Source organism: Physeter macrocephalus, chromosome 19 (assembly GCF_002837175.3).
Source record: "Physeter macrocephalus isolate SW-GA chromosome 19, ASM283717v5, whole genome shotgun sequence".
NCBI classification, from domain to species: Eukaryota; Metazoa; Chordata; class Mammalia; order Artiodactyla; family Physeteridae; genus Physeter; species Physeter macrocephalus.
The window spans coordinates 7,190,105-7,217,707 of NC_041232.1; the positions used below are offsets into that span (position 1 = coordinate 7,190,105).

General features: G+C 50.0%; 1 protein-coding gene across 3 annotated transcripts; it reads left to right on the forward strand.

The window, feature by feature from the left end:
* Positions 1-27,603, forward strand: TPST2 (tyrosylprotein sulfotransferase 2). Of its 3 annotated transcripts, XM_028480397.2 has the most exons (7): positions 5-97; positions 6,882-6,953; positions 11,385-12,290; positions 16,790-17,006; positions 22,310-22,360; positions 25,876-25,924; positions 27,518-27,603. In XM_028480397.2, the coding sequence occupies exons 3-6, from the start codon at positions 11,449-11,451 to the stop codon at positions 25,915-25,917; spliced, it is 1,152 nt and encodes a 383-aa protein (XP_028336198.1). In that variant the 5' UTR covers positions 5-97; positions 6,882-6,953; positions 11,385-11,448; the 3' UTR covers positions 25,918-25,924; positions 27,518-27,603. The 3 variants fall into 3 exon arrangements, with proteins under 3 accessions (XP_028336199.1, XP_028336198.1, XP_007131112.2); XM_028480398.2 differs by lacking the exon at positions 22,310-22,360 and having other exon boundaries at positions 1-97; XM_007131050.3 differs by lacking the exon at positions 5-97 and having other exon boundaries at positions 6,867-6,953; positions 16,808-17,006.

Genomic DNA, 27,603 nt, shown 5'->3' on the forward strand with positions numbered 1-27,603 from the left:
TGTGGTTTTGTCCCAGTTCCTGTGGGAGCTCATACAGAGCAGGGGCCTGGCCCACGATGGCCTGAGGGACGCATCATCGAGGTTGCCACCTGATTTCGTAAGTAGTCTCGGCTGGAAGCCAGCCATTTGCGTTCCTGGATGTGTTGTTTCTGGCTGCTTTCACGGTGCAGAGGCAGAGTGGGTAGCTGTCACAGACCCTCTGACCCACGGGCCCAAAATCATTGGCTTCCCGGCCCTTCGCAGAAGTTTGCCAACCCCGCCTCACCGGGCCACTGGCTTCTTCGTCTTCGGGTTCCTTCCAGTCTTCATCCGCGTGCTGTGATGACAATGATCATAATATTCAGTGCTAATGTTTTTGCACGTCCGTGCTGGGCACAGTGAAGTTACGGAATTCCTCATGACTCTCTTTGTCCCAAGTGTTACTCCCATTTCTCAGATGGCAACACTGAGGCTTAGAGAGCTGGATTGACGCAGGACACCCAGCCTCTGAGTACAAGAGCCAAGAAGTAACCTCCGCCCTCATCACTCCCCACCCTGAGCTTGTGCCAACAGCGTGCTGAACTGGGCCTCTGAGAGGGAGGCAGGGTGGCACGTGGGGGTCCAGCTTTGATCATTTTAGGTTAAAAAAAACCCGCAAAGCTCGTCAGGAAAGAGAGAGGTCTAGGAGCACGGGCTATGGAGAGAGAGGGAGATTTGGGTTTTCCTTCTAGCTCCGCTGCTTACCAGCTGTGTGGCCTTGGGCAGGTGAACCTACCTCTCTGAGCCCCAGTAAAGAGGTGGTTAATAAGGGGGGGTCAGATGGGGTCATGGACAGGGTAGTGAGGACGAAATTCCGTGATATATGTAAAACCCTTAGCCCAGTACCTGGTGCACAGAAAGTGCTTGGTAAGTATGAGCTAATATCTTGAAGGCCGCGCTCCAGCCTGGCTTTTCCTCTTTCCTCTTGAGCCACCCCATGGTGTTTCTTATGCTCAAGCCTCATCCAAAACCTCAGAATTATTCTTTTGCCTTTTCCTCTTGCCCCATTGGATTCTGGCAGGCTCTTCTTGGCTGGCTTCCCTCCGGAGTGTGTTGGAGGTCTCTGATCCCCAGGGATGCTGAAGGGGGAGCTCCGGCCTCCCCTACTGACCTACTCTGCTCGGGAGGCTTGGGGCAGTGAGGTCGCAGGGCCCAACGGGGTAGGTGGTCGCCATGGTGATGGAATGTTTGGGAGCTGGTCCCCACTGAGAGGGCTTGCAAGGCTGATAGCTGAGCTTGGGCATGTGGCTACCAGGTACCCCTCCAAGGCTCCTCTGCAAGTGCCCATGACCTGCCCCCTGAGCTGGCGTCCTGTGCTTCAGCCCACCACACCTGCCCCCCAATCTTGGGGACCTCTTGATCTGCCGAGCTTGGAGAAAACATGCAGAATTGGAAAGTTCAAATGAGTCTGACCCCTTAGGGCATGTCTTCCCCTCCCACCGGGGGCATTACACAATCACAATCGTGATTATCTGACATGCTGGTTTCCTGGATCCCCACTAGAACATCATCTCCGTAAGGGCAGAGGCCTTGATGTGCCGCCCTTGATGTGTTCCGGCATCTACTTCCAAGCATAATACTGCTCAGTAAACATTTGGGGAATGAATGAATCCGGCCCAAGGGCATCTTGAAGACTGACCAGCCCCCTCCCCTCCCCTTCCTTCCAGTGGTCATTCAGGGCAGCCCATGGGTCAGTGGGAAGGGAGCGAAGTCCTCTCCCATCCTCTCCTGCTGCCCCCATTTTATGAGCCATGTGACACGAGACCAAGGATGTTATTGCTAAGACAGAACCAGATTTGGAAACTGGCTTTCCCTCTTAGTAAGGCACACTTGCTATGTGCCAGGTTCTGTTCTAAAATGTTCTAACATTTATACTTCCCAATACTCATATGAGGCTAGTTCCACATTTACACTGGCCACATTTCTAGTGCCCTGGTGCCATACGTGAGCCTCCTAGGAGGTATTATTGTCATCTCCATTTTACAGAAGGAAACTGAGGCTCAGAGAGGTTAAGTGACTTGCCAAGATCACACAGCCAGTAACTGGTGGAGCCAGGATTTGAGCCCAAGCAGTCTGACCGCCTACCATGGCTGGCATACAATTCAAAAATACTAGCCATTTTCTTATTATATAGATCAAGGTAATAAAACAACACCATGTGTTGTTGTTTTTTTTTAAATAAATTTATTTATTTATTTTTGGCTGCGTTGGGTCTTTGTTGCTGCGCGCGGGCTTTTCTCTAGCTGCTGCGAGCGGGGGCTGCTCTTCGTTGCGGTGCGCGGGCTTCTCATTGCAGTGGCTTCTCTTGTTGCAGAACACGGGCTCTAGGCGCGTGGGCTTCAGCAGTTGTGGCTGGCTTCCCTCCGGAGTGTGTTGGAGGTCTCTGATCCCCAGGGATGCTGAAGGGGGAGCTCCGGCCTCCCCTACTGACCTACTCTGCTCGGGAGGCTTGGGGCAGTGAGGTCGCAGGGCCCAACGGGGTAGGTGGTCGCCATGGTGATGGAATGTTTGGGAGCTGGTCCCCACTGAGAGGGCTTGCAAGGCTGATAGCTGAGCTTGGGCATGTGGCTACCAGGTACCCCTCCAAGGCTCCTCTGCAAGTGCCCATGACCTGCCCCCTGAGCTGGCGTCCTGTGCTTCAGCCCACCACACCTGCCCCCCAATCTTGGGGACCTCTTGATCTGCCGAGCTTGGAGAAAACATGCAGAATTGGAAAGTTCAAATGAGTCTGACCCCTTAGGGCATGTCTTCCCCTCCCACCGGGGGCATTACACAATCACAATCGTGATTATCTGACATGCTGGTTTCCTGGATCCCCACTAGAACATCATCTCCGTAAGGGCAGAGGCCTTGATGTGCCGCCCTTGATGTGTTCCGGCATCTACTTCCAAGCATAATACTGCTCAGTAAACATTTGGGGAATGAATGAATCCGGCCCAAGGGCATCTTGAAGACTGACCAGCCCCCTCCCCTCCCCTTCCTTCCAGTGGTCATTCAGGGCAGCCCATGGGTCAGTGGGAAGGGAGCGAAGTCCTCTCCCATCCTCTCCTGCTGCCCCCATTTTATGAGCCATGTGACACGAGACCAAGGATGTTATTGCTAAGACAGAACCAGATTTGGAAACTGGCTTTCCCTCTTAGTAAGGCACACTTGCTATGTGCCAGGTTCTGTTCTAAAATGTTCTAACATTTATACTTCCCAATACTCATATGAGGCTAGTTCCACATTTACACTGGCCACATTTCTAGTGCCCTGGTGCCATACGTGAGCCTCCTAGGAGGTATTATTGTCATCTCCATTTTACAGAAGGAAACTGAGGCTCAGAGAGGTTAAGTGACTTGCCAAGATCACACAGCCAGTAACTGGTGGAGCCAGGATTTGAGCCCAAGCAGTCTGACCGCCTACCATGGCTGGCATACAATTCAAAAATACTAGCCATTTTCTTATTATATAGATCAAGGTAATAAAACAACACCATGTGTTGTTGTTTTTTAAATAAATTTATTTATTTATTTTTGGCTGCGTTGGGTCTTTGTTGCTGCGCGCGGGCTTTTCTCTAGCTGCTGCGAGCGGGGGCTGCTCTTCGTTGCGGTGCGCGGGCTTCTCATTGCAGTGGCTTCTCTTGTTGCAGAACACGGGCTCTAGGCGCGTGGGCTTCAGCAGTTGTGGCTCGCGGGCTCTAGAGCGCAGGCTCAGTAGTGGTGGCGCACGGACTTAGTTGCTCTGCCGCATGTGGGATCTTCCCCGACCAGGGATTGAACCCAGGTCTCCTGCATTGGCAGGCGGATTCTTAACCACTGCGCCACCAGGGAAGCCCAACACCATGTGTTTTTAGGAGAAAAATATTATCGCCTACCACCCCTGTGGCATTTTGCGTCTGTTCCCTTCTCATTTCTCGTACATGGGGTTTGTGTTTGCTGGTCAGTTCGGTTGACTTGGTGGTTTCGCTTTTTGGCATAGTCGTGCTTACCCTGCACCCCCATGGGCCTTTGTCATCCGTAAATTGGAGAACCAAGGCGCCTCCTCCCCACTCCGCCCTGCCATTGAGTTATTGTGAGGATAAAATGAGGTAGCAGTGTGGAACACCCTTGGTCTGGTATTAGATATACAGTGGTGCTTAATAAATGCTGATGTTCTTCCTACAAGAAAAGGAGGGCTCAATGACCCCTCCCCATGCCTCTCATGTGTCTTCCAAGTCTGCATTATCTAGTAGTACTCGGTGTGTATGATGGGAATATTCTAGATCAGGGGCCTGAAAACTTTTACTATAAATGACCAGGTAGTAAATATTTCAGGTTTTGGGGAACACGTAGAATTTTTCTTATTGCTGCTGCTTCCCCCTCCCCCTCCCCCCCTAGCCCTGCCCCGCGTCCTCTTCCTCCTCTTTCCCTTAAAAAAATATATATAAAAGTCATTCTTGGGCTTCCCTGGTGGCGCAGTGGTTGCGAGTCCGCCTGCCGATGCGGGGGACGCGGGTTCGTGCCCCGGTCCGGGAGGATCCCACGTGCCGCGGAGCGGCTGGGCCCGAAAAAAAAGTCATTCTTAGCTTGCAGGCCTTACGAAACAGGCTGAGAGGTGGATTTGGCCCTAGGGCCATCATGTGCTGACTCCATCCTAAATCTGCTCTGCCCAGTATGGTATACCAGCCCCCAGAGGGCCACTGGGCTCTTGAATTGTGACCGGTGCCAATGAGGAGCTGGATTTTCAATTTTATTTAATTTTACTTTATTTATTTATTTTTAATTAATTTAATTTAATTTATTTTATTTTATTTTGGCTGCGTTGGGTCTTCGTTGCTGCGCACCAGTTTTCTCTAGTTGCAGCGAGCGGGGGCTACTCTTCGTTGAGGTGCGTGGGCTTCTCATTGCGGTGGCTCCTCTTGTTGTGGCACACAGGCTCAGTAGTTGTGGCTCGCGGGCTCTAGAGCACATTAAAAAAAAATATATAAAAGTCATTCTTGGGCTTCCCTGGTGGCGCAGTGGTTGAGAGTCCGCCTGCCGTCTTCGTTGAGGTGCGTGGGCTTCTCATTGCGGTGGCTCCTCTTGTTGTGGCACACAGGCTCAGTAGTTATGGCTCGCAGGCTCTTGAGTGCAGGCTCAGTAGTTGTGGTGCACGGGCTTAGTTGCTCCATGGCACGTGGGATCTTCCTGGACCAGGGCTCGAACCCGTGTCCCCTGCATTGGCAGGTGGATTCTTAACCACTGCGCCACCAGAGAGGTCCCCATTTTACTTAATTTAAATTTAAATACTGATCTGTGGCTAATGGGTCATGTCGGAATCTTGGCATCGCAGCTCTGAGTGACTGAGGGCTCTGACAGCCCCGTTTCACCGCCCTGAAAGGGGCCGTGGGAGCTGCCTGCCTGGCAGGCCTCTTGAACTCTCTGGCATTTCAAGGGCCGCCTGAGGGCAGCTGGGCTTGAGCCATCTAGTCTCCGGAAAAGCTTCAAGGGCCCTGGTCCCTAATTGTGTTTGTTGTTGTTATTCCAAGAACCAGGCTTCTCTTCACTGGCCACCCATATGCCCTGGGAATGCCAGGCCTGTGTATTCTGTAGCTGGGAGGAGGGGGAGGGTCTGGGAACCCTTCTCCTGGGGTTAGTATAATAATCCCTGGTATTTCAGGGAGAGGAAAAAAAACTGTATAGAGGCAGGGAGAGAGCGAATAGGAAGGGAAAGAGGACCCCAAAAATGGTCTTATGCCCAATGTATTTGCATCATGGCACAAATAAAATAATTGCTGAGATTTTTGAGTATTTGCTATTGTCTTGTTTAAACCTCCCAAGAGCCCATTTTACAGCATAGGAAAACCGAGGCTCAGAAGAACAACAATCTACCTAGTCAGGGAATCATCCAACTCCAGAGCTGCATCCTTAAACCCCCCCACCCCACCTCTTGGGCTGGGACTAACCAGAGGGAAGTTGAGCCTCAGACTCTGTGACTCTGTGAAGCGATTTTTGCTCCCAAGCCTCAATTTTCACATCTGTAAAATGGGAGAAGGCGAGAATTGGACTAAAAACCTGCCACCCACCCCCTCCCCCAGTAAATGGTAAGGACATAGTAGTGACATGTACACCAGGATCCCCTTGGTTCCACATCAGCCAGGCTTCATGCCAGACCCCATGAGTTCACGGCCCATTCCTTTAATGCAGTGGTTAAGAGCTGGGTGTCAGAGTCTCACAGATGTGGATGGCGATCCTGGTTCCCCGGGTCAGTTGCTCTTCCTCTTAGTGTCATTTCCTCACCTGTAAAATTGGGAGTATCGTACTTTCCTCGTTGGGGGATTAAATGGCACAAGGCACTCACAGCAGGCATTTGGTCAGTGTTAGGTGGCAGTGGCGGCACGGCATTGTCCAACTCCAGGGGGTGCCATATTTGTCATAGGCTGGGTACGCAGTGCCCTTTGGAGTTGAGCAGTGCACAGCCTGTTCAACCATACCCAGCAGTTCCAGATGGTGATTAGTGGTACAGTGGTGGTGGTTGTTGCTTCTTGTTATAGTTACTTTTCCTGAAGTCCAAGGTCCCTGGGCCAAGAAGAAGGGAGAGCCCGGTTGTAAGAGACCCATTACTTCCTAAGGCAGCAGTGCCTTAGCTCAGGTTCTCAGCTCACACCCCTCTGCCAGTTCACTGGCAGAGTTCACTCTGCAGTGGGCCAGTTCACTCCCTGGCTGAATCAGTGAATTTAGACCCCAGCTTCAACATCTTGGGCTGAGGTGGCCTGTCCCTGCCTTGCCGCTCGTCCCCCAGAGTCACTGTTGGGCACCCCTGGGAAGCCCAGCATCCCCTTCTGCCCCTCCGAGGGGGCCCAGCCCCTCTCCATAGCACCCACCCCTAATGCACCTAATGCAGCATCTCTTCTGCCTCTGCAGGGCTCAACCCGTGGAGAGTCTTAGCAAGCAGCCACGAGGGCTAGATCCCAGGGATGAGAGTGTCCAGGGGAGGTAAGTGCTTCCCAAAGGTCCCCCAGAGACCCGGCTCCTCCAGGGATAGCCCCCAGCCTCCTGATTGGGCAGCCGAGAAAACTCCCCCAGGCAGCTGTCTCCTCTGTTAGAAATCCAGTGCCAGACAAAGCTGGATCCCAGCAGCGTGGAGAGGGCAGGCCTCTGCTCTTCCTCATCCCTTAGGAAAATGATTCTCCTGGTGATGGGAGAAGGCCGAGTCCCAGAGCAGGCAGGACTTACCCGGCATTAGTGAGCAGATTCAAGGCACGGCCAGAATTAAACCCTCTGCCTGCCACCTTCCAGCATCAGTGTTCTTGGTGTGCTTACTTTGCCCTTCACACAAAAGCTCCATGAACCTCATAATAGCTCCCTGAGAAAAGGCTCTTATCATCCCCCCTTTTGTGGAGGAGAAAACAGAAGCTCAGAGAGGCGAAGTCCCTTGTCCAGCTCTCCAGCTGGCAAGTGACAGGGGCTGGATTTGAACCTGGGGCTGTAAGACTCCAGGTCTGAGGGTCTTAGCCACCATCCTCACTGCCAGGATGCCGGGACGCCTCCCTTGACAGTGTCCAACAGGGTGGTGGGGACGGAGGGCAGGCCGGAGTCCCCTGGCCCTTCCTGGAATGGGCGGAGTCTCTGATTCTGGGTGGTCAGGAAGCCACCTTCTGCTTTGTAGGCTCCCAGCTGCTTTCCCTCTGCCAAGTGGCCCTGCCTTTGCTTCTCAAGCCATCCTCCAGGTCTGTGCAGTCTCCTCCTCACGGCTGACTTGCCCGCTTTGAGCTGTTTTCTCCTGGCGACTGAGATGAGTCCTTCGCTGGGTGCCGTCCAAGGACAGTGAACAGCTCAGCCTCAGCCTGGTCGGACCCAGGCCTGCCACTCCAGCCATGCCATCCATCTCGGGCAAGTTGCCTCTTCTCTCTGAGCTGCTTGCTGGACAGGAGGCATCCCTACCCCAGAGGTGGCGGAGAGGATCCCGCTACGTGAGGCATGGAATAAGCTTTAGCAGAGGACGTGCTCAGTAAATGTAAAAACACACAACTCAGTGCTTTGTTTTGAAGTGCTGTAGCCAGATGAATGCTCAGTATTAAGCAAAACTCATGAGTTGATAACATTTTAAAAAATTCTGTCTATCCCTTCTTCCAGGCCTTTTCCCCTGGTATTTAGTATCCAAATCACTTCCAACCCCAAACAGAAGCTCGAAGAGTACGTAAACACACACACACACACACACACACACACACACACACACACACACGGGCAGGCACACTGTGTCTATCCTTTTTGGAAACCACTTTCCCAAATTATCCCCTTTTCTCCCTTTCTCTGCATCCCCCATCGCCATCTGTTCCCCAGAGCTTCAGTCTCTCACTCCCCACCAAGTGTCAGGAAGAAAGGGTGATTGTACTAATTCAGGCTAAAGTGTGATTGACAGTCCCCCAGGGTTTTGACACTGAATTAATAATCATTGGCAGAATTCTGCTCTCAGGTCTAAGGGGAGAATTTCAGCGAGCATTTAAAGAAGCCGAGGGCTCCATAGAGGGATTTCTGAGGGACTTTGTGTCCTGTCCAGCCTGCCTCCCCCCTGAAAGTAGTCCTGGAATTAGATTTCCCCATGCCAGACATGAATCCAGTGTACACATGAACTGCCAACAGTTTCAGCAGCACATGACAGGCTCAGGTTTCTGGGGGAGAGGATCCCCAGCTATTTTCTGATGCTCAGAGAAGCCAGCAACCCCCGGATGAGACTCATCTTTGCTTTGTCAGTTGCTTCTAGAACCCTCACAGCAGCCTTTGAGGTCAGTGGACCCACCCCTCTTTGCAGCTGAGGAAACTGTGGCTTAGATGGAGGAAGTGACTCTCCCAAAGACACATGGCCAGGAAATGCTAGGGCCTCTTAGCAGTTTCGACCCCAGGCCCCGAGGCTGTGTGCTTCTTCAGCTTTGATGTTTATTTTCCACTTGCTATGGCCTGAGGGGCCCCAGGCAGCCCAGGCCCTTGTGGGTGGATTGGTCCAGCTGCCAACCGGGTCCTTTAGTGGTTTCGGCTGAACCTCCCATCCAAAGAAGAAAGCCGCCTCCCACTCCTTTCCCTCCAGACCCTGTCCCATTTGCCAAGCCACCTGAAGCCCCTCGTCATGCTGGGCTCTTTCCTGCCTGTGACTTTGCACTGGCTGTTCCCTTGGCCAGGAACTCCCTTCTCTCTCTTCTCCACCTGGCTGTTCAAAACTCTTCCCTGTCCACTGCTCAGAACTCGGCACAAGGGCTGCCTCCTACAGGAAGCCTTCCCTCACCTACACAGCTCGAACCTGTCACCCCCTCCCTAGTGTGGGTCCACAGTATGAGTAGACTCGGGGGCCTGAGGCTGTGTCTCTTAACTCCATAGCCCAACTCCCACACACGGTAGGAACTCATGAAATGTTGGGGTAAACGAATAACTAGTCAGTGATCATGGCTAATATTCTTCCGAATGCTCCCTATGTGCCGGGCACATTCTTAAGTTCTTAAAGGGGGTCATTTAATGTTCATAATAGCCCTTTGAGGTGGACACTCCTAGACCCATTTTATAGATGAGGCTCAGAGAAGTGAAGTCTGTTGCCCAGGCTCACACAGCCCCACAGGAAATGGCAGAGCTGGGATTGGACCCCAGGTCTGTCTGACTCCTTGAATGCCCGGAGACCTCAAGCCCTCACTTGGATTCTAGAAAGAGGTGAGAGAGGAAACGAAGGTTCTGAAACACAGCGGGGCTGAGGCAGAGAAGGGCTGGGTGGTCGGAGGTGGGCTGTCTGTCCAGCATCTGGGTCTGCACCTTTTGCGTTGGGCTGAGGTTGCATAATCAAAGGGCCTTGAGGGTGAATTGGGGAGGAGGACACATCTGACATTTGAGTGACTAGAGAAGGGGTGGCTGGGCTGGGTGGACCCCTACTTTTTGAAACCAGCCCCTACCTAAAGAATTGGCATTGAGGTCTCATCATCTTTATTAGTGACATTTGGGAGGGGTGAGGAGCTAGGCTCAGGGTCATGATTCGTGTCCTAAGTCATCCCCTCCCCCTGTTCGCACGTCACCGCCCCCCCCCGAGGTCTGAGCATCCCCAAGTCTCCTCAGGACACGGGCAGGAGCCTCCTGACTGACCTCCCCGCCTCCATTCCCACCCCTGCAGGCCCTCTCCCCAGGGGCTGCCCTTAGAGTAAGTCCAGCTCCTTCCCCATCCCCTGAGGACATGCCTGGCAGCTGCACCCCATCTTCCCCTTCCCTCCCGTCCAGCCCCAGAAGCCTCCTCTCAGGTTCTTGAACACGCCAAACCCTCTCGCATCTCGGGGTTTTGCACTTTCCGTTCCCTCTGCCTGGAGCACCCTTCCCACACATTTTCACACCGCCAGCTCCCTCTCATCCAGGTCTCAGCTTGGACGTCACCTCCTCCAAGAAGTCCTCCTTAACCTCCCTCTTCCTTCCCCTTCTTGATCTCTCTCGTGGTGTCCAGCTTATTTCTTTGCAAGCCATTATCACGGTCTGGCGGTAGCTTGTGTACCGTCCACATCCCCCACTCGGTTGTAAGCTCCTTGAGGCCAGAGGCCTGGCTGTCTCGTCCACTGTCCTGTCTCCAGCCTCGAGCAGGTGCCTGACACCTTTTATTGCTTCTGAGTGAAGACTGAATGAATGGACGGCGATTCTGGAGGAAGCCCAGACCAGGATATTTTGCACCTTCTGAAAAGCCTCTCCTGCAGAGGCAGACTGTGGTCACTCAGAGCAGACACAGAGCCGGCTGATGAGCCTGCTGGCCTGGGTCAAAATCATGGACCCTGGCTTGGCCTCCTTCCAGCTGGGCAACTGTGAACAGTCCCTCTGTACCTTGGTTTCCTCCTCGCTGTACCGTAATCATTTCCTAGCACTTACTCTGTGCCAGGCCCCGCTCATCGGACCCAAGCACGTTCTGTAAATATTTGTTAAGCATCTACTAGGGGCCAGGCACCGTGCTGGGAGCTGGGGAGACAGCCGTGAACAGAACAGGCAGAACTCACGTCTTTATCAAACGAGTGTGCTGCTGAAATCTGATGTTCTAGTGCTTTATTATTTTCACATTTTAAAGAATTTCACATAAATGTATTTCAAGAAAGTCCATTTTTGAAAGAATTATTACTCTTCCCATTTATCAGTTGGGGAAACTGAGGCATCGGGTGGTTGAGGAACTGGGCAAGATCTCACAGCTAGGAAGTAGCCAGGAGGGATTTGAACCCAGGCCATCGGGCCCCCTGAGATAATAATAGCAGCTACGCTTAGGGTTGTTGGAGGATCTCGTGAGTTCAGATGGATGCAGTGCCCCGCAGCGTTCTGCCCTGAACGTCAGCACCCTCATACTTGCCGCTCTCGGGGTCTGGATGGTAAAGCGCCTGCGGCCTGCAGGCCTCCCTGACCGCCCGTGTCCCTCTCTCTCCCCAGATGTGAGCCCGGCGGGGCTGCCGCCCACCTGTCGCTGAAGCGCGCCCCCCGCCCCGGGCCCAGCATGCGCCTGTCGGTGCGGAGGGCACTGCTGGCAGCCGGCTTCGCCCTGGCCTTGGTGCTGGTGATCCAGCTGGGGCAGCAGGTGCTGGAGTGCCGGGCGGCGCTGGGGGGCCCCCGGGGCCCCCGGCGTACCATGCGGCCGGAGCAGGAGGACCTGGTGATGGTGAGCACGGACCACGTGGAGTACCGCTATGGCAAGGCCATGCCGCTCATCTTCGTGGGGGGCGTGCCCCGGAGTGGCACCACGCTCATGCGTGCGATGCTGGACGCCCACCCCGAGGTGCGCTGCGGGGAGGAGACCCGCATCATCCCCCGCGTGCTGGCCATGCGCCAGGCCTGGTCCAAGTCGGGCCGGGAGAAGCTGCGGCTGGACGAGGCGGGTGTGACAGACGAGGTGCTGGACGCCGCCATGCAGGCCTTCATCCTGGAGGTGATCGCCAAGCACGGAGAGCCGGCCCGCATCCTCTGCAACAAAGACCCCTTCACGCTCAAGTCCTCTGTCTACCTGTCGCGCCTGTTCCCCAACTCCAAGTTCCTGTTGATGGTGCGCGACGGCCGGGCCTCCGTGCACTCCATGATCACCCGCAAGGTCACCATTGCCGGCTTCGACCTCAGCAGCTACCGTGACTGCCTCGCCAAGTGGAACAAGGCCATTGAGGTGATGTACGCCCAGTGCATGGAGGTGGGCAAGGACAAGTGCCTGCCCGTGTACTACGAGCAGCTGGTGCTGCACCCCCGGCGCTCCCTCAAGCTCATCCTCGACTTCCTCGGCATCTCCTGGAGCGACGCCGTCCTGCACCATGAGGACCTCATCGGCAAGCCCGGCGGCGTCTCCCTGTCCAAGTGAGTGGAGCCCCCGCCTTCCGCTCAGACCCCTGGTCCCGGAGTCAGAGGCTCAGTGGGAAGGTCAGCTCTGCCCCTCTAAGCTGTGTGGCCTTGGGCAAGTCACTGTGCCTCTCTGAGCCTCCTCTGTTGTACTGGAGAAGATCTGGGAGGAGAGTGGTTAAGAGCACAGCCTTGAACCAGATCTCCCACCTCATAGCTCTGAGGCATTGAATAGGTCACTGTACCTCTCTGGATTTCGGCTTTATTATCCAAAAAATGGGGCAGTCACGCCTCTCCAAACTGTGAATATGCTTTGTAGTGAGCTGTGGCAGGTCAAGGTTGAGAGTATAGTTTCTGGAACCAGGCTGTCTGGGTTTGAATGCCAGGTCTACCACTTTTTAGCCGTGTGACCTTGAGCAAGTAATTCTCCCTCTCTGTGCTTTCCCTTTTTCTCATCTGTAGCATAGGGATAGCATCTACCTACGTTCGCGTGTGAACATCAAATGGGTTCATACACGTTAGGTGGTTTATTCCCGTTATCGTTGCAGTGTTGATCTTGCTTTTATTGGAATATTCATCCGGCTCACCTTCACTCTCATTTATTGAGTGTCTGCTGTGTGGCCAGCACTGAGTGGAGCCACAAACAATCATTATTCCTTTAATCCCCACAGTCACCTAGAACATAGGAACTGCTCTTATCCCCATTTTACAGATGGAGAAACTGAGTCTCAGGAAGGTTACTGGCCTAAGGCCACACAGCTAGCAAAGGGTGGTGCCAGGATTTGAACGCAGGTCTGTTGGACTCCAGTGCCTGTGTTCTCAAGCTCTCCGTGGCTGGGACCCATCCTCCCTCCCTTTCTGTCCCTTGCTGTCTGCCTTCCTCCTTTGAGGAGGCTGTCCCTTTCCTGAGGCAGTGCAGGACCAGAGTGTGCCATCCCCGTGTCTCCATCCTGGTCAGTTGCGAGCATCCTTAACAGCCCAGTGGAAGGGCAGTCCTTCCTGGGACAACACCTCCCATTTCTTTCATGGCTGGACCCTCCCAGGCTCTGCCCCCAAGAGCTCCTGATCCCTGAGTAGAGCGGAGGGCTCTCAGCAGCTCCTGGCAGCGAAGTGCCCGTGGGCTGGGTACCCCCACCAGTTGGTGCTGGAGCTGGGATTTTTGTAAATCATCATGACAAGACATCAGATGACCAAAGGAATACATCCTGATTGCAGGAAATGGGGAAAATACATAAAACAGGAAGGAAAACCACCCATAATCCCAACACCCAGATTTTGATTTGTGGCTTGCTGGTCCTTGATCAGGGTATATTGATAAAACTGGAGTCCTGCTGGTCATGTTCCTGTGTCACCTTTCTTCACCTTGTATTTGGGACACTTGCCCGTGGCCCCCAGCACTCTGCAGTGACATCATTTTGAATGGCTGCATAATATTCCACTACACGATCACCATATTCTATTTAACATCTATTTTTGGACACTTTGGTTATTGACTCGTATCAAGCCTGGCTCCTATCCAAGTTCTGGGATGTATCTATGTGATTTCTGTCCTGTGAAGTCCTGGAGACACAAGGGTTGTGGCAAAGGTCAGGCACATGTTTGATCGTGTCTGGTATGTTCACTGTAAACATCTTTGCAGCAAGCATTTTGTTACAAAAGATGAAATAACTGGTTGATTGACAGTTCTGGTTTCAGTACTCTAGGAAATGATAACATATCCGTTTCTGCAAATACTTCAGTGAGCACAGTTATCCCTCCCACCTGTCAAAGCCAAAAGGGTACTGAACTGTGGTTCATAGGAAAGGGACAGCTGCCTTTGAGAGCATTAGTGATGATTCTTTAGCTAATTTAGATACACTTACTTTCTCTCTCCTGCCATCTTTACCAGATTTATCACACAGTATTAAACATTGGAGGCCATGTTCATAGCAGCACTATTCACAGTAGCCAAGACATGGAAGCAGCCTAAGTGTCCGTCGACAGATGAATGGATAAAGAAGATGTGGTGTATATACAATAGAATAGTACTCAGCCATAAAAAAGAATGAAATAATGCCATTTGCAGCCACATGGATGGACCTAGAGATTATCATACTAAGTGAAGTAAGTCCGACAGAGAAAGGCAAATACTGTATGATATCACTTATATGTGGAATCTAAAATATGACACAAATGAACTTAATTCATGAAAAAGAAACAAACTCACAGATGTAGAAAACAAACTTATGATTACCAAAGGGGAAAGGGTGTAGGGGAGGGATGGATTGGGAGTTTGGGATTAATAGATACACACTACTGTATATAAAATAGGTAAACAGGGACTTCCCTGGTGGCGCACTGGTTGAGAATCTGCCTGCCGATGCAGGGGACACGGGTTCGAGCCCTGGTCTGGGAAGATCCCACATGCCGCGGAGCAACTGGGCCCGTGAGCCACAACTACTGAGCCTGCGCGTCTGGAGCCTGTGCTCCGCAACAAGAGAGGCCGCGACAGTGAGAGGCCCGCGCACCGCGATGACGAGTGGCCCCCACAACTAGAGAAAGCCCTCACACAGAAAAATTAGTATAACAAATTGATCTAGAATTGGAGGCTGGCTTTTGTTTGCTCAAAATCACAGATGTCACGTTTGCCTTATCGTGGTTAAGAATGTTCATTGTGATATCCCTTATATGTAGAATCTAAAATATGATACAAATCAACATATCTATGAAGCAAAAACAGACTCACAGATATAGAAAACAGACTTGTGGTGGCCAAGGTGGAGGGGATGGGGAGGGAAGGAATGGGAGTTTGGGATTAGCAGAGGCAAACTATTATACATAGGATGAATAAACAGCTAGGTCCTACTGTAGAGCACAGGGAACTAGATTCAATATCCTGTAATAACCATAATGGAAAAAAGAATACACAAGAATACACACACACACACACACGTATGTATAACTGAATCACTTTGCTGTATACCAGAAACTAACACAACATTGTAAATCAACTATACTTCAATTAAAAAAAAAAAAGAGGCAAAAGAAGAATCAAGCTCCTCCTATCCCCTCAAAAAGGAATGTTACTCGATTCCTGATGTGTCTTGCAAACGGTGAAAATTCTAACAGAATCTGGCTTAGATTAGCTCACCGAAGGATTTGCAGAAACTGATATGTTCTCATTTTCTCATGTAATGTAGCTGTCAACCAGTGATTTTATCCTTTATGGCAGAATGGCCTTATGGCCAATTGTGGGGTGAAACTGCTTGCAGCGAAGATGTTTATGGTGAAAATACCTAGAACCGTATTTGTGATTTTTGACACACTGGCTAGAGTTGAGATTTAGATCCGGGTCTGCGGACTCCAGATCCGTGCCCTCCCCAGCAGTCCACACCCTTTCCCCTCCCCAGTTCCCCTCACCCCCCTTCCCACCTTCCTTTTGCTCCGTTTGCTTCTGTTCTTCGTTCCCAAGTTATCGCTTAGTTGGGATGGAAGCATCTAGAAATAGGTCCTCGATCCTAGGAGTTCCCCACCCTCTATCCTATAAAGCCTCTGAACTATAATTGGTAAGATCGTCATGATTCACACAGCTTGGTAACCCTGTTATATGGGAGAGCAAGGAAGCACATATAAGATGATGACTGTTTCATCCTAACAGCAAAATGAAAACAACCTAAATATCCATCTTTAGGGGAATGGAAAAAGAATGAGGTATTGAGAGAGTGGGAAAAAAAAAAACAAAACCCGCCTACAAACCGGTACTATGTATAGCATATAATTTCTGTTTTTAAATCTGCAAGCGAAACCATAGATTTTCAGCATGTATATGTGTGGGAGAGAGAGAGAAAGAGAGAGAGAGCTAACACTGAGACCTTAAAATGTACCAGATACTCTTTTATTGTTAACTCATTTACTCCCCAGAACAGCCCCGTGAGATAAGTACTATTATGATTCCCATTTTACAGGTGAGGACACTGAGGCTCAGAGAGGTTCAGTCAGTCTCCCAAGGCCACACAGCCAGTGTTGGTACAGCTGGCATCTGCACCCAGGCGGTCTGGCCCCTGAGTCCGCGCTTAGCCACTCTGTTTTTAAAAGTACAGAAAACAGATTGATAGGATACGCTTCAGAATGCTACGGTCAGGTCCCTGTAGGGAGCTGAAGGACTCGGAGTGGTGACCTTACCGTGATTCGCCTTACCGTTTGTGTCTTAGAATTACTTCTCAAGAACAGAATGTCCATCTTAGTCATATAAATAAAAAGTAATTTAGAAAAAGTCAGAGAGGTCAAGGAAGCAGAATTTCAACACCGCTGAAGTGGTGTGCACTGTCTAGCCCTTTCTCCCAGCTTCCCAACCCGTGCTTTTATCCCCATTGTACAGAGCAGGTATGATGAGGCCATATGACTTGCCCACATTCTTATACTTGATAAGAGCTGAGCGGGCCCTGGGGACCAGTCCCTCCAAGCTTTCCTGCTGCCCCAGAGTCCCTGAGCAGGGAGCCCGCCTGAGCACCACCTGGGTCTGCCCGTGCCCCGTCCAGCCCGTCCTCTCTCCCCAGGATCGAGCGATCCACAGACCAGGTCATCAAGCCCGTGAACCTGGAAGCTCTCTCCAAGTGGACTGGCCACATCCCTGGGGATGTGTTGAGGGACATGGCCCAGATCGCCCCCATGCTGGCTCGGCTTGGCTATGACCCCTATGCAAACCCGCCCAACTACGGCAACCCCGATCCCATCGTCATCAACAACACACACCGGGTGAGTGCACGTGCACACAGGGAGATGCGCGCTCAGGCTGCGGTGGGGGTGGAGGCTCTAGCTACCCCAGGAAACACTTAGTTTCTTGACTCCTATGCAGCTGGTTTGTTTCTGTCTCAGGGACACGTTGATTCGTACGGCTGCTTGTATTTCCATTTTTGCTTGGGCCACAAGGAAGCTCGAAACCAACTGGTAGCCTGCCTCTCACACTGTATAGCATCTCATGGCAGGCCCATTTGTGCACTCATTCATCCTATTCCTCTACTTTGATTTACCCTTTCCCCCCTGCTTCCCTGGCTGTTTGCTCGTCCGTTTGTAAAGCACTTCAAGTCTCTGTTGAGACTGGGTGTGAATAAATCAACGACTGGTCCCTTTATTGCCCCTGTAAGGTTTAATTTTTAATTTTATTTATTTATTTTTGGCCCTGCCTCGAGACCTGCGGGATCTTAATTCCCCAACCAGGGATCGAAACCATGCCCCGTGCAGTGGAAGCACAGAGTCTTAACCACTGGACCGCCAGGGAAGTCCCTGCCCCCATAAGGTTTAATGTTTACTTCTCAGACAAATGTAAGTTTAGGGTGGTTTAAATTACTTTGTAAGTTCTCCTTAGTGTAGGTGGTCAAGGGGAAATGACTTTGAGAAGATGTTTTTGGAGCATAAAAGTAGGCTAATCCTGGGTGGAGCAGTTAACAAGTCGATATTATTTACATGTCACTGTCACAGCTTCTCCTTTACTTTGGTTGCTGTGTTCTGACTTCCTCAGAGACACTAAGTTAATGAAAATATCTGAAAATGGGACCCAGGCCTGAGGAAGAGCCCTCCTACCCCTTATGTCATTGAGACCCAGAGTTTTAATTTAAACTGAGTTTGGCATTTCTGTTTTCTTTTTTTTTTTTTTAATTAATTCTAAAGTCCTCTGATTCTAATTTCAGAGAACTACTTTGTGTTTGGTCTGTTGAACTAGAGAAGAAAGGGCACGCGTCTTAAATTTATTTATTTAATTTATTTCTTTTTGGCTGCATTGGGTCTTCATTGCTGCGCGCGGGCTTTCTCTAGTTGTGGTGAGCAGGGGCTACTCTTCTTGCGGTGCGCGGGCTTCTCATTGTGGTGGCTTCTCTTGTTGCGGAGCACGGGCTGTAGGCGCACGGGCTTCAGTGGTTGTGGCTTGTGGGCTCTAGAGCGCAGGCTCAGTAGTTGTTGTGCACTGGTTTAGTTGCTCCGCGGCATGTGGGATCTTCCTGGACCAGGGCTCGAACCCGTGTCCCCTGCACTGGCAGGCGGATTCTTTACCACTGCGCCACCAGAGAAGCCCGAGTTTGGCATTTCTGAGCACATGCTGATTTTAGAAAGTAAACAGTTTTTTTTTTTCTTTCTCTTTTTTTTATTGCCTTATAACTGACATTATATTATTGTAGTTTCAGGTGTACGACAGAACGATTTGATATTTGTGCACATGGCAAAACGATCACCACAGTTTGAGTCTAGTTACCCACTGTCTGTCACCGTACAAATTTACAACATATGCAGTACAATATTACCGACTATAGTCACCGTGCTGTACATTACATCCCTGTGGGTTATTTATTTTATATTATCTTGACCCCCTTCACCCGTTTCACCTCCCCCACTCCCAACCCAACAGTTCTTGTATTGAATCAGAAAGGGAGAGTCATTACTCTTTATTCTCTTTTAATTCTTCAGTGGACTCAAGGAGGAAGACTCCATTTGATGCCAACAAGTCCTTAACATGTGCAAGCTTTCTTTCTTTCTCTCTCTCTCTCTCTCTTTCTTTTTCTATTTTTTGGCACGCCATGCACCATGTGGGATCTTAGTTCCCTGATCAGGGCTCGAACCCGTGTCCCATGCATTGGAAGTGCAGAGTCTTAACCACTGGACCACCGGGGAATTCCCGCAAGCTTTCTTTTTAACGGAGAGAATTTACTAACACTGAGCGTAGGCGGCTCTGCCCTTGTCCTTGAAATGCAAGCCCATCTATAGGTCTCATTACTTCCTCTTCCCCCGACATCAGTTGATTTTGTAAACATCTACTTGTGGAAATACTCAGGGATCCAAGGTAGATACCCAGAGTGCATGGAGAGCGTGGGGGTTGGCAACCTGGATGTGGCTTATTTTTATGATTTTATTATTTTTGTTTTAAATATTTATTATTAATTTTAATGTTTACTATTTAATAATAGTTATTATTCTTTAAACTGTACTTAGGTGCTTTATATACTTTCCTGTATATATGCTATATTTCATAATAAAAAATTCATTAACGGGATTAGGGACTTCCCTGGTGGCACAGTGGTTAAGAATCCACCTGCCAATGCAGGGGACACGGGTTTGAGCCATGGTCTGGGAAGATCCCACATGTCGCGGAGCAGCTAAGCCCACGCGCCACAACTACTGAGCCTGCGCTCTAGAGCCCGTGTGCCACAACTACTGAGCCCGCACCACAACTACTGAAGCCTGCGTGCCTAGAGCACGTGCTCCACGACAAGAGAAGCCACCGCAATGAGAAGCCCGCGCACTGCATCGAAGAGTAGCCCCCCTCTCACAGCAACTAGAGAAAGCCCGCATGCAGCAATGAAGACCCAACACAGCCAAAAATAAATAAATAAATTTATTTTTTTGAAAAATTCATTAACGGGATTAAAAAGAAGCAGCAGCAATTGGTGATGACCTTGAAATCCAGCCCCCAAATGTTTCTCAGAAGGGGTGGCTGGGACAGGATGAGGGCATCAGAGAAAGCTGGCCTCTCCTTACCTGCTTTCTTAGCCAGGGGCCCAGCAGCAGCTCCTCTGAAGTCTCTCTAAAAGGCAGAGGCCCCTGGCAGGTCCTGGACTATGGGTCAGAAGCTCCCAGAGTAAGGCCTGACCTTGGGTGTCGTATAAAAAAAATTCTGATGAGCAGTGATGGGTAAGAACAGCTCTTTGGAGCTCTGCTGTTTATTTAAAACAGAAGATGTCCCTGGGTTTCTTCCAAAGAGGTTTACTCCCCAAAGAAAAACTCTGTTTTCTACTAACTTATTTAATGCCACAAGTGTTAAGAGAACCACAATTCCCTGATTCACTTATTCTCATCCCTAACTGAATTTTTGTGACAAATACACTTGTACTACTGAGAAGAAATATTTTGACACTTCGTCTATCTATGCAAGTAGAGAATTGATAGGGTCACTTTCAAAAATGATTTTTTGTATTTCAAGTTTCTGGCTTAGATATCCAACGGTGCAGATTTTTACATTTGTAAGAACTAAATTTGGTTTAAAAAAAGCCAAAATCTTGCTCTAGTTTTGTGACCCTGTGTACTTTTAAAGTAAAATCAAGAAAGCAAAAAAAGGGAAAACAAAAGAGCTTTACTCCTTGGGCGTTCCACAAGCTTTACCAAGTGCCAGACACCTTGTTTAGTCTTTACAGTGGTTTTGCTGTAACTACAAAGATAAGTCCCCTCGTTGAAAGCCACAAGGGTGTGTGTGTGTGTGTGTGTGTGTGTGTGTGTGTGTATGTGTCCTGAAGGCACAGAATGTTCCTGTACTGGATTCTGGGCAGTACAGTCAGTTCTGAAAGGATCCCAGTGCTAATGTAACTGTCTATACGTATGTTGTTCATTACAGCCACTAGGCTTGTGTGGCCACTGAAATGTGACCAGTGAAATGTGAAATGTGATGAGTCCAAATTGAAAGGTGCCATGTAAGTGTGAAATGTGAAACACACACTGGATTTTGAGGTCTTCGAACCCAAAAAAGCATGTAAAACTTCTCCTTAATCATTTTTATATTGATTACATAGGGAAGGAAAACTTTTCCCTTTTCCCCTTCTAGGTTCTTTGGCTGGTCTGATCATGAAATTGACGTAAGACAGATTAATAGGAGAGAAAACAAATTTAATATCGTACATACAGGGGCTCATAAAAATAGGAGATTCATAAGAAGGGGCCAAAGCAGGCATCTTTCATGCCTTTTAGATGAAGAAAGAATACATTTGTGAAGTACAGATAAGACAAAGACATTTGGGCTTGGGGTAGTAAATTACTGAAGAAGTAACAAGGTTTGTGTACACAGCCCTCTTGGCCCTGATTTCTCCATCTCTGGTGATAAGGATGGCTCTCTACCTCCTGTTGCGGGGAGGGTACCTTTCACCTGGGAGATTTATTCCCTGCTCTCAAGGGCACAAAGGAGGGTCAGAGTGTCCTTCTGGCACCGGCTGCTTCTTAAATAACTTTAATTCAAAATAATGAATATGCCAGAGTGGTAGATTTGGGGGCGACCTGCCCTGAACCCCATCAATTACATGTTGAAGTATTAATATTTTAGCTGTATCAGGTTAAATAAAATATACCACTAGAGGGAATTCCCTGTAGGTCCAGTGGTTAGGACTCCACGCTTTCACTGCTGAGGGTCCAGGTTCAATCCCTGGTTGGGGAACTAAGATCCCACAAGCTGCGCGGTGTGTCCAAAAAAAAAAAAAACAAACAAACAAACAAAAAAAACCCCACTAGAATTAATTTCACCTGTTTCACTTTTTTTTAAATGTGGCTACTAGAAAATTTTAAATTACAGACTAGGTTCACATTATATTCTATTGGACAGTGCTGGTCTATCCAGTGCCTTGTATTTCGAGAGAGAGTGGAAAGGCCTGGAATTTTCTGGTTCCCACCTCAGGGCCTTTGTCCTCCCTGTGCCCTCTGGCTGGAATGCTTCTCCTTCAGAGCTTAGCCTGGCAGGATTTCCTTGTCACTCAGGTCTCAGCACAAAGGCCATGCGTTCCAAGGGGCCCTTTCTGACCACCCATTCAGAAGAAGCCCCCTGGGTACTCCTAGTCACATACTTTCCTTGTAGTACTTCCCATGGTTTGATATGTTCTTGTTTAATTGTGTTTGCTGTCACTTGTGGATTGTCTGGCCCTCCCCACTCCAGAATGGAAGCCCCAGGACGATGGGACTTCTAATTGTCTGGGCAATGTTGTAATGGCCCCCAACCCCCTCCCCACCCCCGAGCTTAGAATAATGCCCGGAATTAGAGGAGCTTATTAATACATGTTTGTTGGATGGATGCATGGATGAGCAGGTAGATAAGTGGATGGGTAGGTTGAGTGGATAGATGGATGAACGGGTGTGTAGATGGGTGGGTAGGTGGACGGGAGGGTAGATGGGGGGCGTGGATGGGAGGGTGGATGGAGAGGTAGATGGATGGGAGGGTGGATGGGTGGGTATCCGGATGGATGGGTGGGTGTGCAAGTGATGGGCTAAATTTTATTTTTTGATCATTTCTACAATAGCGATAATTTTTTCTTTCCTAGGTCTTGAAAGGGGACTATAAAACACCAGCCAATCTGAAAGGCTATCTTCAGGTCAGAAACCCCAGGGGGAATTCTGCGGCACCACTAGCTTCCTCTGTGCCCTTGAACACTTCCCTTCTCTCATATGGTTGATGGTTTGCCCATCAGAAAATTGGATGGGGGTGGGATTCCGGTCAGAGGCTCTCAAGTGTCTGATCCACCTGGGGCCACATCTCAGTGGCCCTTCAGCCTGAGCCCCTTCCTTGTCCCCTGGCTTGAAAGCAGTTGGAGGAACTTGGTGGGGACTTGCTGTCAAACTTTCTGCCTCTAGCCTTAAATTCAGCTTCATTTAAAGTGGCAGTTCCCAGACTTCCCTGGCGGTCCAGTGGTTAAGATGCCGTGTTTTCACTGCAGGGGGCGTGGGTTCGATCCCTGGTCGGGGAAGTTCCGCGTGCCGCACCTTGTGGCCAAAATAAAAAAGTATAAAGTGGCAGTTCCCAACCCAGCACAAAAATTTCATCCGTCTACCAAAAAATGAGGGTCATGTGATGCAGGTATGTGTGCACATGTAGACATAATACAGTCCTGTGTCCCCACACGCATCCCCACAGGCTGGCCTCCCATGCATCCTGGGCGTGTCCGTGGAGGCTGTGTCTGAACCTTGTCAAGAAGAACCGCTCCCAGGGCTGACGTTTTAGCATCCTCCTTTTGGTGCCAAAGTGGTCCTTTTTAAATGAAGGGTAGTGATGCTACAATCAGTAGTTTCAGTTTGTGTGTGTGTTTTATTTAACTTGGCCAGGAAAGGGTGGGCCGCCCTATGCTAATCGCCAGTTTAATCATCAAACTCACGGACTCTCATGGGTCCAGCAACGAGATTTCGGTCCTTTGGGAATGAGTCCACACTCCCTTTGTGGGAATCAGAAACCCATCTCTTGCCTCTGTGAAAAAATATTGCCCGAATGAGTCAGCACTAATTTGTCATTTGTTTTAACCCAAAGAGGATGTAACGAGAACAACAAACAGAAGTGGGGTAAGGGGAATTAGCCACAATCTGAAACTCTCTTCATTTTTACATACAGTCTTTTTTTTGCCCACCTGGATATCCATTTTTGTGTTCCTTGCAACTCCATTGTATGAGCTGCATTGTTTTTCTTTCTTACTGTTTTTCCATCTTGGGGGGTCTCACTGTGGCCATTTCGGATGGCTACATAGTTTTCTCTGGAATGCATTATGTGCCACCAATTACTTAACTGTTGCCCTATGGAATTTTTGCAATATTTTGCAATATTTCAAATGATGTCATGCACCTGTCTTCCTGATTTTGCCTCTCTTCTGTGGGGCGAGGGCTGGGGGGGGCCTCTGTGGAATTGTTCCCTTCGAATACAATTTTTTTAATATAAATTTATTTATTTATTTTTGGCTGCATTGGGTTTTCGTTGCTGCGCGCGGGCTTTCTCTAGTTGCGGCGAGCGGGGGCTACTCTTCGTTGCGGTGCGCGGGCTTCTCATTGCGGTGGCTTCTCTTGTTGCGGAGCACGGGCTCTAGGGCGCGCAGGCTTCAGTAGTTGTGGCACTCGGGCTCCGTAGTTGTCGTTCACGGGCTCTAGAGCGCAGGCTCGGTAGTTGTGGCGCACGGGCTTAGTTGCCCCGCAGCATGTGGGATCCTCCCGGACCAGGGCTCAAACCGGTGTCTCCTGCATTGGCAGGCGGATTCTTAACCACTGCGCCACCAGGGAAGTCCCCAAATACATTTTTAAGGAGTGGAATCAGAGGATGGGAGGGTCTTTTTTTTTGGCCGTGCGGCGTGTGAGATCTTAGTTCCTCGACCAGGGATCATAGCCGTGCCCCTTGCAGTGGAATCGTGGATTCTTAACCACTGGACCGCCAGCGAATTCCCCGTGGGAGGGTCTTTTTTGAGACTCTTGAACTACAAGGTTAAAATTGCTTTACAGAAGAGTTGGACCAGTTTACACTCCTGCACTGTGTGGCGTATTCAGGCTGGCCTGGGACTGTTTTTTGCTCTCTTAGGAGCAAAATATAGAGGAATGGCATATGCTCTGTCATCGTGAGCAGTCCCACCCTCCGGAGAGCTGCCCCACAAATTACGTCAAACCCCTACTTTCTGCCCTTTTCTCCTCCACTGGCCCCCACTGTGCACATGATCTCGTGCAGGATATGGCAAAACTTGGAAACAATCTTAGGGCAACAGTTGAGTAATGGTGGTGTGTACGTTGTATAGAATACTATGTAGCCATCCAAAATGGTAATCATGAAACCCCAAAAGTAGGAAGATAGGAAGCAAGCAAAACAAAGCTGCTCACACGTTAGAATGGCAAGTCATGCAAAAATGTATACTCAATCCCTAAACTCCAAACACCCTCTCCTCCCCAGGGCTTTGCTATTCCCTCTGCCGGGAATGCTTTTCTACCCACATCCGTGCACGGCCGGCTGCGTTTTCATCTTTTAGCTCTTTGCTTCTGGGGTGTTTTCCAACACCAACGACTAATTCTCTGATTATCTGGACACCAACCAGGTGTTGCATAATTCAGTTCAATTCTGACACTGATTTCCGGAGATAGCCTCTGACCCCACAGGTTAAGGGCCCAGTTCCACAAAACTGCCCCCACTTCAGATGCCCAGGCTACCTACCTTCCTGACCAGCCAGCTACACATTTGCAGGGTCCCCATGCCCGCCCCCCCGCCGCCCCGCCAACTCGGGTTTGGTAATTCACTAGAACAACACACTGGACTCAGGAAAACACTTTACTTCCTAGATTACCAGTTTATCATAAAGGCTGTAACTCAGAAACAGCCAAGTGGAAGAGATGTGTAGGGTGAGGTATGGGGGAAGGGGCGTGGAGCTCCCATGCCCTCTCTGGGTGCACCACTCTCCCGGCACCTCCCTGTGTTCACCCACCCCGACTCCCTGAACCCTATCATTTATGGATTTTTATGGAGGTTTCATTAAGTAGGCATTAAATCATTGGCTGTTGGTTATTAATCTGCAACCTCCTCCCTTCCCCAGAGGTTGGGGTGGAGGGCGCTGAAATTTCCAACCCTTTAATCATGCGTTGGCCTTTTGGGTAACCAAGCCCCCATCCTGAAGCTAGGGGCCCCCAGCCACCAGTCATCTCATTTGCATACAAAAGATGCTTTTTATCACTAGGGAGATTCCAAGGGTTCTAGGAGTTTGGTGCCAGGAACCCAAGGCAAAGATCGCATGTAGGTTTTTCATTACACTCCACCTTAAATGTCATCCCCCTGTAGTGGCCTCTCCGAACCACTTTATCTGAAGGAGCCCCAACACCAAGTCACTCATATCAGCCCACTGTATTGCCTGGACTTGATAGTATCTTACGGATGTGTTTGTCGAGCAGGCTCTCCCCACTGGAATGTGAGCTGGGTGGGGATAGGATGGGGTCTCTCGTGTTCACAGTAGCCCCAGCACCCGGCACATAGTAGGTGTGCGGTAACTGCTCGCCGAGGGAGTGATGCAGTGATGCCGAGGGCTGAACCTCAGAGCAGTGAGGCCCTCGTACCACCACTTCCTTGGCTGTGACCCTTCCTCTGTGTGTTGTCTTCCTCCAGGCGAACCAGAATAGCACCTCGTCCCACCTAGGAAGCTCATGATTTCCAGGTAGGCCTGCGGACTTTGCCGGGATCTTCCGACACTTCTGAGCCCAGGAGTCACCTTTCTGAAAAGCTTGTCCTTCCTGAGCCTCCCTGGGGAGGAGTGGTCACCAAGGTGGGCTGACCCAGCCCCATCAGGAGGTTTCCCTGGCCCCAGCCTGGGGAAAGCTTCCCTGGGGAGCTATTTATAGAATCAAGGCTTAGTCTCCTAGCTCTGGATCCGGGGTGTGGGCAGGGATCAATGCTGAACCAACCAGAAAAAGGTTTATCTGGCACTGGGGAGGGGGTACAGAGGACAGTTGTGATGGGGGGATTCTAGAACCATTTTGCATGGAATGCTGTCTGCCAACCCAGCTTCTAGAAACAGCATCAGGTTGGCCCAAAGCAATTAATGTTGTAATAACAGTCACAAGCAGTTCTGGTCTAAGAATAACCCCTACTGCACTGGGCTGAGTGCTCTTCCTGTGTTACTCCTTTAACCCTCAGCATCCCCGGGAGGCAGGTGACATGACTGTCCCATTTTACGGAGGAGAAAACCAAAGCCCAGAGAAGGGCGTTGACTTGCCTAAGGCCACACAGCCACCAAAAGTCATCTCCCCCAGAGTTTGCTTTTAACAAACGATTTTAAGTGCATATTTATCCGTCCACGTTTTGCCAAGGGGCAGGGAAACAGGTTCTGAACTTGGGAAGTCAAAGATTTAAGAACTCACTCGAGGTTCAACTCCTGTTGGCCTCTGTTTTCCCCATCTGGAGAATGGGGATTCATCTCTGTACGCCTCCAAGGGTGGTTGTGAGATGACGTGAGCCGGCCCGGGTGGGAGCGCTGGGACCTCGCGGCGGACGTGGGCACTGGAGTTAAGGCTCCAGCGAGTGAGCTCACTTCCTTATGCTCCCCAGCCTCTCTGATCAGCCTCAGGGAAACCTGGGGGAGTCAGAGAGGCCAGGACCAACTTGCCTGGGTATTTGGCCTATTCTTTTAAACTCTAAAAGTGCTTCTAGCCTCGAGTCTACTTTTAGTTTCCTTATCTTATTTTTAAATAATCAGCATATTTTAAAGTTTTTCTTGAAATCCACTTTGCACCAGCCCACAAGGCTGGAGACACGAAGTCACCCTGCCTATCAGCATTCCCATCTTGAGTTGTGCTAAGATCCAGGACTTCCGTTTAATTCCTAAGAAGTCTCACGTTGAAAGCAGTCTTCTTCCAAGTTTTTCCCCAACTCGATTTCCCTCTCTCTCTTTCTGCAGGTTCATTAGTAGAATCCTGAACCTTCTCGTTGACGAAAGCCAGATCTATTTCTCTCTTTACTCTTTAGATGAGGTCCCAGAGACAGGGTACTTTAGCTAATCATTGCCATCTGCTCTTCATAAATCAGAAAAGTGATATCTTTGAGGTCAAGTGGCGACAGGTTGAGATGTGGGTAAGGACCCAAGAAACATTTTTAAAGGTAAATTCTCGCCAGCCATCTGGATGCTATAGAAAATCTCACATGCTTACATGAGTGCATGAAGACCATCTGTCCTGCAGTCACACATATAAATATACAAGATCTGTTTCAGAATTGCGACTCTGGGCCTAACACCCGTTTTCTCCCCTTTCAGATCTTTGCAAATGGCTTTGTTGCCAGAAGAGAAGAAACTTTGCATTTGAGTGGAAATCGGACCTCTAATCCAAGCATATTGCTTGC